The 16,683-nt window shown below is 36.4% G+C and overlaps 1 protein-coding gene across 1 annotated transcript in view; it reads right to left on the bottom strand.

The window, feature by feature from the left end:
* Positions 1-16,683, bottom strand: part of PTPRQ (protein tyrosine phosphatase receptor type Q) — a gene marked incomplete at its 5' end in the record, with an annotated part of 200,301 nt that overhangs the window by 165,519 nt on the left and 18,099 nt on the right. The window contains 6 exons of the mRNA XM_082636662.1: positions 3,915-4,196; positions 4,338-4,445; positions 5,050-5,229; positions 5,333-5,494; positions 6,880-7,060; positions 15,946-16,118. Of these exons, the coding sequence (XP_082492788.1) occupies positions 3,915-4,196; positions 4,338-4,445; positions 5,050-5,229; positions 5,333-5,494; positions 6,880-7,060; positions 15,946-16,118 (1,086 nt within the window). The remainder of the gene's footprint in view (positions 1-3,914; positions 4,197-4,337; positions 4,446-5,049; positions 5,230-5,332; positions 5,495-6,879; positions 7,061-15,945; positions 16,119-16,683) is intronic.

Genomic DNA, 16,683 nt, shown 5'->3' with positions numbered 1-16,683 from the left:
GTTTACTGATTTATTTTCTGTGACCCTTCTAGAATGTTAAGTTCCAGGAAGATAGAAATTTTGTCTTATTTACTGCTGTAACGATAGCGCCTAGTTCAGTGGTAGCACGTGATATGGAATCCATAAAAATCTGTTCAGTGAATGAATGAATATGCTCAAAATGATACAGAATATATTTAAAACAAGAAAGAAATTTACAGCTAAGGAAAATAAGTAAGACTGAATTGAAGAGCTCTTTAATTGCAAGAAAAAAGGAATTAGTGATGCTGTGCTTGAACTTTATAACTCAGTATAACTTCCGATTTTGAAAAATTCTCATTGGAATTTGCTCAATTGTCCCTCTGGAGTTAACTGCCTTCCACCAGTAGTCTGGATACAAATATGCATCCCTGACCCCAGACTGATATCCTTTGCATTTTTATTCTTTTATCCTTAGGGGATAACCAATGCTGGATCTTCAGGGAAAATAAAGCAAGACAGACTTAATGACAGTGATTTTGGAGAGTAATGATGCACTTAAAAGTTTTCTGAAATAGCATGGTGTTTCCAATTGTAGATGTACCACATAAAATAGACAACTCATGAATAAAAATTATTATGACAGTTGGAATAAGCTGGATCTATTAAAAATTTTTTAAAAAATAATTTAGGTCATGAAGATCCTAAAAGAGAAAGTGGGAAGTTACCCTGAGTATGCCAAAAGATTGTTGTTTGGCATACATAGTTTTAGTGTTATATAGAGAAAGTAATAAATGCCGTTCATTAACATGAATAAATGTATACAGTCCTACGCAGAGCTTTGACCAACATCTAAGTTACTATCCATTAGTGGTTGTTGCCCCAAATCAGACTTATTCAAGGCATTCGGTTAAAGGCTTTACTGTAAAGAAAGTTATGTCTTAAAAAAGGAAAGAAAATATACATATATAGACCAGCAAAGGGTAATTTGTATGGGAACTTAATGTTCTTCATGTGGTTATTGTGCCCTAAGTATGAGAAAATATAAGCTAATCTCAGGTTTGTTTATCAACTGCACATTCTATACTTAAAACTTACATAAACACACAGACACACATTCAATCCACACAGACACACACACACGACAGCAACCTTACATTGATCTTTCCTGCTTGAACACAAGAGTATTTTACTTCCAAGCATTAGTAAAATAATCAAGATAAAACATCTGAACAAATAATGTACTCCTATTTGTAATTAGCAGCATTAACACATTACTGAGTTAGCATAGCTCTCAATTTCTCATGAAACAATACTGAAAAGTGGGATCTTGTTTTTTATAGTAAGAGTAGAGGGTGTATTTATTGTATTTAATAAGAATATTGAGCCCTGGGAACAAACAGATAGTTGCTCCTGAGCACACCCTGCTTCAAATGACACCTTGAGACTGCTTAAAATTATAGCTTCCTTTTTTGCAAAAAGAACTCAACTCGGTGGTCCAACTGTAGCCAACTGTAGTTGGTGGTCCAACAATCATGCCCAAACATGATCTAGGAAAAGTCATTAATGTAGATTCCATTGCATATGAAACACACAGTAATTTATATTAACTTTAGGAGGGTGGAAATTCATTTTCTTTTACAGTGCTAATATAGCCCAGTAAGGGTTGGTATACTGTAAATTATTTGTTGAATATTTGTTGAAAGCATGAACTTCTCAGACATCAGTTTTTCATTAGGAATGAAGATAGTAATACCTTATGGCTTTATTCTGGAATTAAAAAGGCAATTTTTGTGAAAGCCAATAGAAGAGCCCACAATGGTATGTTGCACGTACTTGAAAATATGCTTCATTCCTTGACATGGTGTAAAATGAAACCAGGTAGGGTAGATATTTTTCTCAAAAATACTTATTTTAAGTACAAAATTTATAAAAGTAATGAAGCATGCCAATATATATATCAATTAAATTGCACTATAATGGATAACTTATAATAATAAAAAATGCTCTTTTCATTACACTCTTATTCCTGCCATTACAACTATTATCATCCTCTGTGGTCAATTTTATTAATTTCTGTGACCAGTCTCAAGAGGATACTTTTGCTCAAAGGTAAGCTACTTTACTAGATTCCTAGTTCCTCAAGGTCAGGGACAAGGCCTCACCTATAGCATCTGTCTGAATCATAAGAAATTGTTGATATTTGGCCAATTATGACATATAGGAATAGCAACTCCATGTGGTTCAGCCAGTATCTAGGCAATAAATATTTATTTTTTACAATGCAGGGATCAAACATTAACTTTACGGAGTTGGCCTAAAAGCGATGCTGCAATGTATGACTATAAACATGATATAAACAGTGCACTAAGGTCACCAGGCAAATGTCTTGCTTTGTGCTATTTGCTCTTGCATCACTGAAACACAATTAATTCTTTGCTTGCATTATTTCCTTTATATGGGATACATCCCCTGGCCACCCAACAACCTCTATAATGTCCATTCCACCGACTCCTTAAGACTCAGGTCAAATGCTACCTCCTCTGTAAGGCTTCTCCAGGCATGTTCTTTCTGTGCTCAGACTCTGCACCTCTGTCTACACACATACCTCAAGAAAGTATATAGACTATAACAGCTTCATCAAAGAATATATTCCCAAAATAATCAAATTATTTTTATTTAAAATATATTTAAAGAAAACTTATTTTTCTCTATTTTAAAAAAGAGTTTATGTTATCCAACTTTGAGATGGCTTATGTACTGTGTTAACATGACTGATATTACAATTTCTAAATAAAAAAAGTTTAATTACCAAAAAAAAAGAATGTAGGGACTTCCCTCGTGGGGCAGTGGTTAAGAATCTGCCTGCTGGGCTTCCCTGGTGGCGCAGTGGTTGAGAGTCCGCCTGCCGATGCAGGGGACACGGGTTCGCGCCCCGGTCCGGGAAGATCCCACATGCCGCGGAGTGGCTAGGCCCATGAGCCATGGCCGCTGAACCTGCGTGTCCGGAGCTTGTGCTCCGCAGCGGGAGAGGCCACAACAGTGAGAGGCCCGCGTACTGCAAAAAAAAAAAAAAAGAATCTGCCTGCCAATGCAGGGGACACGGGTTCGAGCCCTGGTCCGGGAAGATTCCACATGCTGCGGAGCAACTAAGCCTGTGCGCCACAACTATTGAGCCTGTGCTCTAGAGCCCATGAGCCACAACTACTGAGCCCATGCGGTACAACTACTAAAGGCCACGCGCCTAGAGCCTGTGCTCCACAAGAGAAGCCACTGCAATGAGAAGCCCACGTACCACAACAAAGAGTAGCCCCCGCTAGCCACAACTAGAGAAAGCCCACGCACAGCAACAAAGACCCAACGCAGCCAAAAAATAAATAAATAAATTTATTTTTAAAAAAAGAATGTATGTAGATATATGTATGTGTCTATACACACACGTACATATATATGTATAGAATTTATATATATAGTCCCTATACATCTATATACATCTATAGATATACACCTACATTCAGCTTTACATGTATGTACATCTATACATATATATGTATAAATATAGATACATCTATATCTATAGGTAGATGTATATGGATGTATAGAGAATGTATATAGATTATATATAGTATAGGAGTCTACTCTTATGAACGTGTCTCTGCTATTACCTAATTTGAAAGCAACCAAATTTATAGGTACACTGAAAAGGCCTTTGATTTCTCAAGGTATTTCATTTGAAAAAATATCATTGATTTTTATTCTGGAGTTCCCTTACATGTAAATCAGACTTAAAAAATTTGCGCAGCAAGTCTTTTCCCACACTTTACCAGAAAGAGCATATAAATTCCTGGATTATACAAAACAGAATGACAGACTTTAGGTTATGTAAAATATAAACAATATGGCAATTATCAGCCATGTTTACTTCCTTACTATGTATTAAACAAACAAAAACTTACCAGTCTCAGAAGTCCTTACAGAGAGTAAAGAAGATAACTGATTGCCATGACCAAGTCTGGTATATGACCTTACAGAAATGTTATAGAGGGTATAAGGTTTTAAGTCTCTTAAAATTATGTTTGTTGTTGAGGTGTTCTTCATGAATAAGGCATCGATAGTTTTATAGAGCGCTTCATAAGCAACAATAATCCCATTGGGTTTCTCAGGTGGTGACCACTTCAAACTTATTTCACTAGCAGTAACATCAATAACTTCAACATCTTGAGGTGATGATTCTGGTTCTGGGGGAAAAAAAAAAACTTTAAATACATGTGTTTTTTCATGCTTATTACTTCAGACACTAAAGGCAGCATGAGGTAGATGGCAATAAGCATGCAACACCATTTGCTTCTTTTTATTAAAACTGCACCCGATACTCTTACCATCTTCTGGAGTTCTCACAAAGATGTCATTTGCTTCGGACAAAGAACTTTCTCCAACACTGGTTGAGGCAGCCACTCTCATTTTATATTTTGTATATTTCTTTAACCCTATAAGAACAACAGGCAATTTGTTTAAAGTCCTTAAAATAATATTCTTGTATTAGTGCCATTTAACACAGGACTAGTGAAAATAACTTATTTGGGAGACTGGTTCTCTAAATCAGCCTCCTTACAATCCCAATCTCCCAAACTTCCTTGGGATGAGAGCCTTTCCAGCTTGATGACGTTTTAGTTTTTTCCTAAAATGTTAAGGCGATCATCTGAGGCTGAAGAAATCATTTTTGGCACACTGCAAGGAGTACAGTTGATTTGGCACAAACACCACGTCGGCTCAATTACTTCAGCTGATTGTCACATACAGTCAATCAAGCCATCAATACTGAGTTATTTTGATGTACCAGGCATAAAATCCCCTAGGTTAAGAGTATATTCTTAGGATACCTGTTATCTGATGACTTTATTTGCAGACAAATATAGTTAAAGAAAAACACATCTAATCAAGTGATTTCTGCAAGTATTTTTCATGATATCCACGGGAGCATAGCACAACAAAATCTGGAATGATGCAACACGTGCCCTGTTGTGTTTAACGGCATAGAGAGATGTGTATTTTCCATCAGAAAAAGAATGTCGAAACAAAACTTTGTTCTACCTGTTATGAGAAAGCTGTTATCTATAGTAGTCATCTGGAATGCTCTGTTTGTATCCAGTTCCATTGCATAAATTGTATAATGAGTTATTTTTCCATTAGGATATTCTGGAGGATCCCAATATAACAAAATAGATGAAGAACTAATATTTTTATAGTTTATAACTTGAATGGAGCTTGGCACTTGAGAAGAAGAGTGAACAATTAATATGAATGAAAAGAAAAGTATTGCAGTGTACAAGAGCAATATTTGCAGGTAATTATTTCAAAGGAAATACATTCTTACCTTGCTCACGTGTCCTAACATTGAGAACCGTTGGTGGTCCTTCTCCCATGATGGTGAAAGCAGATACACTAATCATGTGCTCAGTGAAAGGTGCAAGTCTCCTGATAACGTAAGACAGCTGTTCAGCAGCAATGTCAGCGATATACTGATTCCTTGAAGTTCCTATTTGAAATCAGTTTTTAAAAAATGTTTGGCTTTGTGATCAAGATCATTCTTGCTCACACAGTGAAATTTTAAACCCAATTTCACATTATTCATTAATCTCTCCATGTAATCCTTTATATGAAAGGTAGATATATAATTAATAATAAATATGCCAAATATACCCCAACAATATACATAAATAGTTTGTGATCATAATATAGTTTTGCTAGTTGTTATACACTATCCCGGAACAACAGATTAGTGTTTTGAGAAAATATAACTTTCTAAAAAAGACAGGCTAGGAGTTTTTTCTGAAAAGACCATTAGGCAATAATATCAAATTTAAATATTATAAGTCAATGCTGCGTTATAATTTGAAAATCATAGAAATAAGGTTTTATTTGGACTCAAAATTCGCCACACATTTGCTAAATCCATTAGTGATTTAAAGCAAGCATGCTTATAAAACTGCCACATAAATATGTCTGGACAAGGATTTCAGAAAATGTTAGTTTTTTTAGTTTTTTAGAACTTGCGCTTACAATGTTTATTAGCATTTAGGCCAAACAAAGTATTTAAGGAAATATCTACATCAGAAATCATGGGCCTCTTAATTTGTAGTGTCTTCTAAAAATTAAGTCTTCTTTGCTCAGGAAAAACAGATCAATGAATCAAATAAACATATATTAAATGTAACGTGATACTTCTGCCTAATTCCATCATCAATAAAATAATATAACACTTTTAATTTGGAACGGAACAAATCAGAGAAAAGGCAGTAAGAAAAAATTTTTTTTCTCACTTAGTATTTTAGAAAAACCAGAGAGATAATTTAGATTTGTGTCTTCTAACCAAGTATTTTTAATTCGCTATATATGACATTCTCTTTTTAGAGACAGTAAGATCCATTGACCCTGAGGAGCAAGTGTATACACTAATGACGTCACCACATCATTGGGGTCACCTACACCTGTTTATCACCCCATGCACTAGAGTTGTAACTTTCTGACCTATTTACCTTCAGTGACATTTGAAAACCTATTAGTCAAAAACTGCAGAGAGTGTGAGGCCTGTAAATGATTTGAAGATATGTTAATCCCTTCCCATCACACCTGCTTTGGCAACTGTAATAACTGATTGTCTATGCAGCTTGGCTAGAGACTCTAGGGTGCTACTTTCTCTCCGAGGAAGGTCAGATGGGTTAGGAGGGGCCAGCTCCTGCCTGTGTGGCATTTCCATTTGCTGTATGAGGTTATCCGACAGTTAAAGAAGAAAAAATCTGACTCCAGCCCATGGACCATTAATAATTGGGTTGAACTCCCAGCTAAGGTTCATATCTGTGCTAGCTAGTACTGGTGGTTTAAATACATTTCACAGAAGAACAACAAAAGAAATGTACCTACCAACTGTTGAAGGCTGGTCTTCAGCTCTACTTCTCACAGGAAAGTTATGATATGGGTGACTGCTATACATAACTGAAGCAATCGAGTACAGGTCCGAAGACATCTCTGCTGAACCCTCAAATAATCCTGCCATTGACTCTACTATGTTCACAGTTTCTGGAGCCGTGGGGCCTTTCATATACTGCAATTGAAAACAGATATTGACAAAGACTGCTCGTGACTGTTATGTTTTTTTTTTTTTTTTTTTTTTTGCTGTACGCGGGCCTCTCACTGTTGTGGCCTCTCCCGTTGCGGAGCACAGGCTCCGGACGCACAGGCTCACGGGCCCAGCCGCTCCGCGGCATATGGGATCCTCCCAGACCGGGGCACGAACCCGTATCCCCTGCATCGGCAGGCGGACTCTCAACCACTGCGCCACCAGGGAGGCCCCGACAGTTATGTTTAATAATGGCTTCACTCAAGGACTAGTTTCAAAAATCGTAATTCTGGAATCATGGTTTTCTTTTTAAATAATATTATTTCCATGACTGCTGTCTCTTTCACATTCCAAGATTTCATTCTGAAGCTACTAAAATCCTGCATCATTGTACCCACTGTGATCAATTCCGTATCTTAAGAGACCAATACTGTATTGTGGGAAAAAGGAGATAATTCGTTTCTGACTTAAGTTAGCTTCTTTATGGTAAAATTAGACATCCTCATGCAAAGGTTTCATGACTAAAATATTTTAACGGCTCACCCTCCCAAAAATAAGTGTTCTAGGCTTACTGCTTTATTAATATGTGTTTTGCTTTGCCATCTACATGTCCTCATTTGTATACGAGGTGTGAGCAGCCTGCATGCCTGGTAAATACATGTCACTAATAATAGTTTAATCTATCATCGAGAGAAGTTACAGACATGAACAAAATTACATGGCAATAATTTTCAAGGTTCAAGGCAGACCTATCCAAGGCTCTGGATTTAAGGAATATTCTGGGTAACTGTGATTGTTCCTAGATGCCATAATGTATCTCACAAGTGTCGAGTTCACCAAAATGGAAAATAATGAAGTGAAAACAAAATATCAGGAGATTACAGATATACACAGTAGAGTTTTGTGTTGGGACAACAAGAGGACTCTCTCCTTTCTTTCCCACATAGCATAACAGATTGAAAGAGAATGAGAAAATGTGAATATGGTCTACGTTTCAGATGGTACCAAGACAATATCAGTAATTGTGTCAATTGTGGTAATGGAATTATTGAATAAATTAAAATGTCCATGTTTTGTAGGAATCTATACTTAGGCACATAAGAGGAAAAAGATATGAAGTCTGGAATTCATTTCAAAATGGCCGGCATCAACAGCAACAACAAGAGACAGCTGGGGCAAGAATGGCAGCATGCTGATAATTACTGAATCCAGGTGATGCGTTAATGGGGACACATTTTATAATACTCTTTTTTCCTCCATTTATACCAGTTCAAAATTTTCCAAAATGAAATAGCTTTGGGAAAAAAAGAAACTGTTGCAAGAACTACTCTCTTTTTGTCAATTCCTTTTCAAGTTCAGTTTCAAAACTCACTCCAAACCTTTTTAAAAAAGAAAATTATTCTATTCCTTCTCAATTCCCTGCTCTCATACCCTCAGAGTTTGTAATTAATTCATAGTATAGGTTTTATTTATTTATAAAATTTGGGTACACCTGTGTTTTAATTATCTTACATGTTTGGGGATTGTGTTTACTCCGAGAGCCAAAAACAGGCTTTTAATTCCTTATTAACATAAAGCACTTAGTATTGTTAAAAAAGTCGTAGATACTCAGGAAAAATATCGGGAAGGCAAGAAATTTTAAGGCAGTTTACTTATTTAACGAGCTACAAAGACAGCTCATTTAAATACTAACTTTTCTGAAAAATAAAAAAATGGAGAAAAGATGCAAGGATATCTCTAGTTCTCCAAATGATATTTATAAAATAAAATTATCTAAATTTTGTTACATCTTTAGCCAGAAAAGTATTGTGATAAAAAGTAGGGAGATACCAATAAGATTTACTCTAAGAATATTGTGATAAAGCACTCTGGATAAGGAACCCTATATGGAACAAACGAAAGCTCTTCCATCTTTCAAGGCACACTTCAGCTCTGTCTCTGCTGGGAAATCAGAGAAGGCATGAATCACAAACACATAATTCAGAGATGCTCTGGTAGTCCAGTCAATAGTTTATGCCTGAACCACACAGCTGTTTCCACTATCAATCAGCCACACTTTGAGAATCCAGTGTACAAAGCACTATAAAGGGTACGACGGGGTAATACAAAGAATTTCCCCTGAACTATGATTTTGCATTAAATCTCTCATATTTTATACCAATGTCAGATAAGCTTTTGAGAGTTAAACCATCATATCCTATCAATTAACTAAGTTAAGCATCCCTGTTGACAAACTGCTGTTTCAGCCTAAGAGCTGACCTGAGTTAATTCTATCTGAATTTTCCCAAATTCATTGTAAAGACCCCCCCTAACTACAAATGATTTGAACACTGGTTTTGTAAAAACCCAGAATGTTACTAATTATCACCAAGTGTGCCATGTTGTGAATATTTCCCACACTTTGCCCCTCTTAAAAGGTATTAAGTATTAGGTTTTTCAAAGGATGAAAAAGAAATAATTTTAAGAGCAAAAATCATGGGAAAGAACCAGAAATTAAGAGAGTAATGAGAAGGGGCTAAGAAGTAGGAGTGGAAATGAGGGATATAGAAGGGAATAAAGGCCCATCACAACTCCCAAAAGCTTGGACTCATTGAGTTAGCCCAGCATTCTCAACCTCAGCAGTAATAACATTCTGTGTTAGATAATTTTTTGTATAGGGAGCTGTCCAGGGCATTGTAGGGAGTTTAGCAGCATCCCTGGTCCCTACCCACTAGAAGCATCTTCCCAGTAGTGACAGTGAAAGCTGTCTTCAGAGATTGCCAAGTGTCTCCTGGAGAGCAAAAGTGCCCCTGGTTGAGGACAACTGAGTTAGGCATTGTCACAATTCATCAACATGAAAAGCTTCTCAGATGTTACTTAGGAATCTTCAGAATTTATGTGAAAGAATTAGAAGTCTTCAGAGTTAAGTTCCTAATCCACCTGAATAAACCAACCTGATTCTACATGTAACAGTCTTCATTATAACTAATGTGATTTAAAAAAAAAAAAAAAAGAAAAAAACTCTAGTACATCTATCAACTTCCACTCACTAGAAGTCTGCTCAATTGAATTAATGAAAATTTTGACTTAGTCTTAAGAAATGCTTCTATCACAATGCTTCTATCTAAACTATCACATGATTTGTGCTATTATCAACCAGTGGTAAAAAGAAGTTTACAATTAGCATATGTTTGGAAACCTTCTAATGGATACTATATCATTCTGCACATTATTTGGGCGATAAATCCTTAAGACTTGATTCTATTTATGTTCCTAATAATCAATGAAGTAAACTTGTCTCAAGCATTCCTTAACTACCTTAAAGTCCTGTCCTCAGCCTCAATCTGAAGCAACTGTCCAAGCATTTAGCTGGCTTTCTTCTCATGCTCATCACTGACAAACACTGATATACTTGAGAAATAGGTTGGATGAAAGGATGTATCTATACAAATCTCAGAAATTTGTAACACTACATAGCAAAGCAGTGTCTCTGGGGATAAAATATCCCAGGGTTCGATTAGAATTATAAGTACAGGATGAGATTTTAGTATGAAATTCAGCTAGAGAGCAATCCATGGAGAGATGAGTTTAGGGATTTTCTAACTTCTGTCTCAGCAGAATGAGTCTCCCAAAGAAATTACTTTTATTCTTTGCATTGACAGAAGTAGAAAGTTTACACAAAAGGAGAAAATAATTCTGCTCAATTTGGCTCTAGTCAAACTACATATGGAATATTGTGTTCAGCTGAGAAACAGGCTCATTGACAAATTGGAAAATATACACAGAAGAGTTATCAATAATATGAAGGACCTGGAAACCATGACTGATGAGAAACTGAGGATGTTAAGCCTTAGGGAAGCCATGACCATTATCTTCAAATGATAAAAAGTTAAATCACTGTGCACTGTTATTACTACTGCAGAGACTAACATTTAAAGCTACTGTGTATCAAGTACAGTGCTAAATACTTTTTCCCATGTGATATCACTTCATTATAACCTAAAGGGGAAGATATTATTATCTCCATTTTACAGTCATCTGTTCAAGTTCACAAAGCTAGTCATAGCAGAGGTGGGATTGGAACACATTTTCCTGGTTGCAAATCCCAAACTCAAAGTCATTATAAGCTACTGTGTGGGTCTATAGAGGAGAGATGGGACAAACTGGTAAACATTAGAGGACGAACATTTCAGCCCAAAACAGTTAAAGAACAGGGTAATTTCTTATTTATCTATGTATATTCTGGACCTATCACAGCACCTAGAACTTTATAGTTACCTAATAAACGCATGTCTGTGAGATCATAAGGAAACATGGTTTAAAGCTTATAGAACAGGAGCTGCTTTTGTAGTAGTTGATACCCTATTGTCAGAGTTGATAAAATATTTTAGCAGAGGCTGGATTCCCAATCATTTATTAGGCATGTTATAGATGACATTCATATATAAGCTTGGAAGTTGAAATAACAGTCCTCAAACGCTGAGATTAAATTTTCTAATGTGTTTCTTCAAATCTGTTTTTAAATATCGAGAGTGAAATCTTATATGTATTTCAGCATGCTTAAATAACCTCTGTTTATTAAGAAACAAACAACTCATGAGAGGTCACTGGAAAAAATTTCAATAAGGATGATGAGATCAGGTCAAGCCTAGCATAGGATGATTATATTTTAATACTTTTTTTTAAAGTGTCATCATCATGATATATGCACATGGCTAAAAATGCAAGAGGTGATGAAGGATTTACAATGGAAATACTTCCCTGTCTGTACTTTTCCAGTTGCAAGTCTTACACTCCTGAAGCAACACTTTTTTTTTTTTGGAGATTTTGAAATCAATCGTTTATTTTAATTGAGATATAACTGACATATGACATATTACTTTCAAGTGTACAACATAATGATTCAATATTTGTATATTTGTTGGAAGCAACACCTTTAACCATTTCTGTTTTCAGTTCTTATGGTGTTACTTCTAAAATCACTAGATAGCATGCTTATACTGTTCTGTTAAGGCTCACTTACTTTAGACAGTATCAACTGACTTTCTGCTACGACAGGAAAGCTAGATTACTTAAATAGATACATATTCCTGTTCCCAGTCCATTCTCATTTTTTATTTAGTTACTTTTATAGTTTAAGTAATATACTTAAATCTGGAAGGATTATTCTCATAGACGCGTGAAACACAAAACAGTGGAGAGACTACAGTGGAGAGCCTCTCTCATGATCCCTCCACTATCCCTACCTCCTGTTGTTCATGCTTTTGTATAATCCCTTCCTCTTGGGTGGGAACTGTGGTTTGCATCTAACCAATGGAATAAGGCAAAGGTGATGTGATGTCACTCTCACAGTTATATTATACAGACTCTCCTCGCTGGCTTGATGAGGTAAATGGCCACGTTGGGAAAGTTTTGTAGCAAGAAAATGTGGGGGATCCCCATGAGCTAGAGCTAAGGGTAGTCTCTAGTCAAAGGGCCAGCAAGAATCCAAGACCCTCAGTTCTACAACCAAAAGGAAATGAAATCTGCCAAAATTCTACATGAGCCTAGAAGTAGATTCTTCCCCAGTCAAGGCTCCAGATGAGAACACAGGACAGTAAGCCACTTAATTGCAGCTGTATGAGATCCTAAGTAGGGAACCAAGCTAAGCTGTCTGGATTCCTGACCCACAGAAACTGTGAGATGATAAATGTGACTTGTTTTAAGCTTGTGGCAAATTGTCATACAACAATGGAAAACTAACGTAGTAAGCTAACAAAAACAGTCCAGGCAAGAGACTATTCAATCCTGAGCTGGGGCGGGGACACAGGAATGGAATATAGAGGTATGAAGGTCACACTATGGAGGCAGAAATAACTGGCCTTAACATTGAGTGGCTATTAAATGCTAAGTATAACCAAAGTCAGAGGTAATTCCAAGGTTTCAAGCCCTCATGAAGAGAGGATAATGGTGTCATTAACCAAAAAGAGAGACATCAGGGGTGTAAAAATGCCATGAAAGCCTTCCAAGTGCTTAGACAATGACCTTCAGATCAGAGATCTGTGGTGTGCCCAGTCCAAGGGGTTAGGAATTCTAAGCCTGTTATTTAGTATCTGGGTTTCAAGTCAGTCTCTCTCCAGGCCTTGTTCTTGACCACTAAAACTAGTAATTGCCTTTACAGACTTTCTTCTTGTGTCCTGTGGGAAACTTTATAGGTCCCCATCACTGTCCCAGAACTTCTGTCTAGTACCTCTGCTTCATTCCAACTTCATCTCCTCCTTCCAATCAAGAACCAAGTCCTGTTATCCCAAAAAGGATGCTTGTTTTGTTTTGTTCTGTTGTATGAGTTCAAATGTGATGAGCCCTGGCAGAACTTCACCACAGATGATTTGAATTAGGGATGCAGAGTGTCAGAAAAGTCATCATGGAAAACAAGGCAAAAGAATCATGAAAATAGGAAGCAGTGATTGAAACTGTGCGGTTATCAAAAAAAAGTGTAATGACATGGCTGAAAACAGAACTCTCTGCAATACCCTTATAATGAAGAAGTTAGAAAAATGTAAAAGAGCTAGCTTTTTTATTTTATTCATTTTTCATTGCACAAGGCCAAAATGTTTGCATAGTCACAGTATATGAAAGTGGAGCAAGTATTAGGGAGAAAATGGTTGTATCGAAAGCTGGAGAGTAGGAGGCAAACGAATGGATTTTGGAGGAGACAGGGAAGATGAGGACAGCTAAAACTATATCACCACCTTATCTGACACTTAGGAGGCCACTGGTGACTTCCAACAAGATTTCAAGGATTTAAACAATTCTTGAGACAGGGTGTGGAGGCTATACTCTGAGAAGTTGAAGACTGAATAGAAGAGTCCTTATCCTACATCAAGGTCAAGGAAGAGGATAATGAATGAATACACTAAGCCAGAGGTTTTATCTGTTATCTCCTTTACTCCTCATCATATAAGGTGGGTATATAAGCTCTGCTTTAAAAATAAGGGCAGCAAGTCTCCAAAAGTTGACTTGACCAAGGTCATAGATCTAGAAAAGGGCAGAGCCCGGTCTAGGGCCCTGGTTCATTTGGATTTAGAGCCTCTGCCATATGTCTCCCCACATCAACCTCTTGAAAGGTGAACCCAAACACCAATCACATGGGGAAGCAGAAATATCAATAAAGCACCTGATCTAATGAAGAAAGATACAATCACAGAAATAAAGAGACGTATAATGTCTCCTTTTATTGAGACCTAAGGAAACTAATACTGAGTCCCAATGAGGGTGAAAGGTCCAGTGCCATGATTAATAATCACAACAGGTCACAATTATTTAGCACCAAACTTACCATATGCCAGGTATAGTTCTAAGCTCTTTACACACATTAATCCACTAAACCTTCATTAACAATCTTGTGTTATAGGGACTCTTAGAGTCCCTATCTTAGAGAAGAGGAAACTGAAGTTCAGAGAGGTCAAGCTTACTTTCTCAAGGTTAAACCATCACTAAGGGCAAAACCAAGGTTTAAACCCAAGCATATTTTCTCCTAGGTCCATGCACTTAACCTCTCTGCTGTACAGCCCAATAAGTAACCAAATTAGGATATAAGCCCAGATCTGTACAGTACCAAAGCTCATGTTCTCTCTACTACATCACAGAGACTGCAGATCATATAGATATAGGCAGAATAACAAAGAAGTCGTTCCAGAATCTCTTAGTTTCAAGAGAAAAAGAGGTGTGGCTTGCCATTCAATAGATGTCATTACAAGTGAGAGACCTGTCGCCCGGTCCTAAAATAGTGAAGCATCTAATTTAAAGCCTTCTCGGCAGGAGCAGAGGATTCAGCTCTTGCCCTTTGCCTGAGTTGTCAACTAAAGTATCAGAGAAATCATAACTCAACGTTTTTGCACAGAGGAGTGGAGTCAACATTGGATTAAAATTTAACCCTGGGCCAGAGATGTCAAGCGACTTGGAGTAATAAGTCCTGGGTGGCCAGAATGCATTAAGCACATAGTGAGGTCAACTTTCAGGTAGGTGTCAGAAATGGAGGAGAGCTGGGACTAGAAACAGAATAGATAATATATGTGGAGATAGGAAAAAACAGTGATTCTGGACCAAAGGAGTGGAACCTAATTACTGAATAACCATCAGGTAGTACCTCTAAGGTACAGAGATTGCTACATTCACTGGTCCCAAGTATATTTAATTTTTGTGAGCCCCAGGAGCCACCAATATCTGGATACAACTAGTCTGCAGTCTTAGAGGGAACTCACAGGTGAACAGCTGGCTGGATGAGGTGAATGAAGACAGTGAAGGAAAATCACTGCTTCCTAACAGAAACAAAGGGGGAAAAAAGACTCCCGGTGTGAACAGAAGCAAACATTGTCCTCTTATTTTATATCTATGAAATGATTTCACCTCTTTTATTTATTTGATTTCTTTAATCAAATGTATAATGTTTGTTTGTTTTTAAATGAGGCAGCTTTGAGAAATTTGGCTTCCTAAGTAGGTCAAATCATTTGTCAACAACAGCTAATAGAATTACTGTGCCTTTCTTTGGCAACTATTCCAAATTACAAGCACAGCCTTAGAAGGAGTACTTAAATCATAACAGGAGTTTCCAAACAATTCATTAACTTAATTACCATAATAATATTCACTTATGGAAGTACCTTTAGTCCTGCTTAATCGCTCAGTTAACATTTTTCATTGCTGAAAAAGAATAATAGCACTTAACTAATAATATATGTCCTAAAATGAAATATGATGAGCTAGATCATCGACATAGCCTAAATTTACTTCATTTTGTACTTTGAAGCTCGTCAAATATTTTATGTTTGCATGTTGGCAAATCTTCCAAGTTATCAGGGCCAAAACCAAGTAGAAAGGGCTCACCAAGATAAGAAATTAAAATGCAATACCTCATCTTTTCCTGTGAGCAAAGTATTTTCCAATATTACTCCTGTCTCAGAAACTAACACTTTCACTCGATATTGGTTAATGATTCCATTTGGTTGTCGTGGTTTCTTCCAAGTAATGCTTATTTCTGTGGCTTCTACTTCTGCAACTTGCAAATCAAATACTGTACCTGGAACTAAAAAAAGAGAATAAGAAAAGGGAAATTCAAAAATACATTGTCAAACTTTTTTAAATTCCCTTAATTCTTAGTTCACGATTGAAGATATATAAGCAATTCTATTAGAAAATAGACTAAAACAATTTACTAATTAATTAATAATTAAATTTGTATCTGATCGTTTAAAATACACAGATATTTAAATTTCTACACGTTGTTCTCAAAATGTACACAAGAAACAGAATAACACAGAGTAATTTTCCCAAATCACAACATTTGTTCAAAACAAGTTAATTAATAAAAATAACTTCCCAGGGAAAGTTGTTTATGACTGATGAATGCCAGGTAGAAATCCTGAAGACTTTACAAAAGTTACAACATACCAAAAAATAATATCCAGAATACCGTGAATGAAATTACATGTAGTTGGTAAAAATCAATTAGGCAAATTTTAATTCATTATATTAAATTGTTTGAAGAGTTGATTGATATTTTCCTGCTGACTTTACAAATTAATTATGTGAATCTCAAATTTCAGATGCCCTCACTCTTTGCAATAGTAAAGAAAAAGAGAGAAAAACTG

The sequence above is a fragment of the Mesoplodon mirus genome (assembly GCF_964341445.2).
Source record: "Mesoplodon mirus genome assembly, chromosome: 11".
Classification (NCBI taxonomy): Eukaryota; Metazoa; Chordata; class Mammalia; order Artiodactyla; family Ziphiidae; genus Mesoplodon; species Mesoplodon mirus.
The sequence above is the reverse complement of the archived record's forward strand: the minus strand, read 5'-3'. Positions and strand labels throughout refer to the sequence as shown.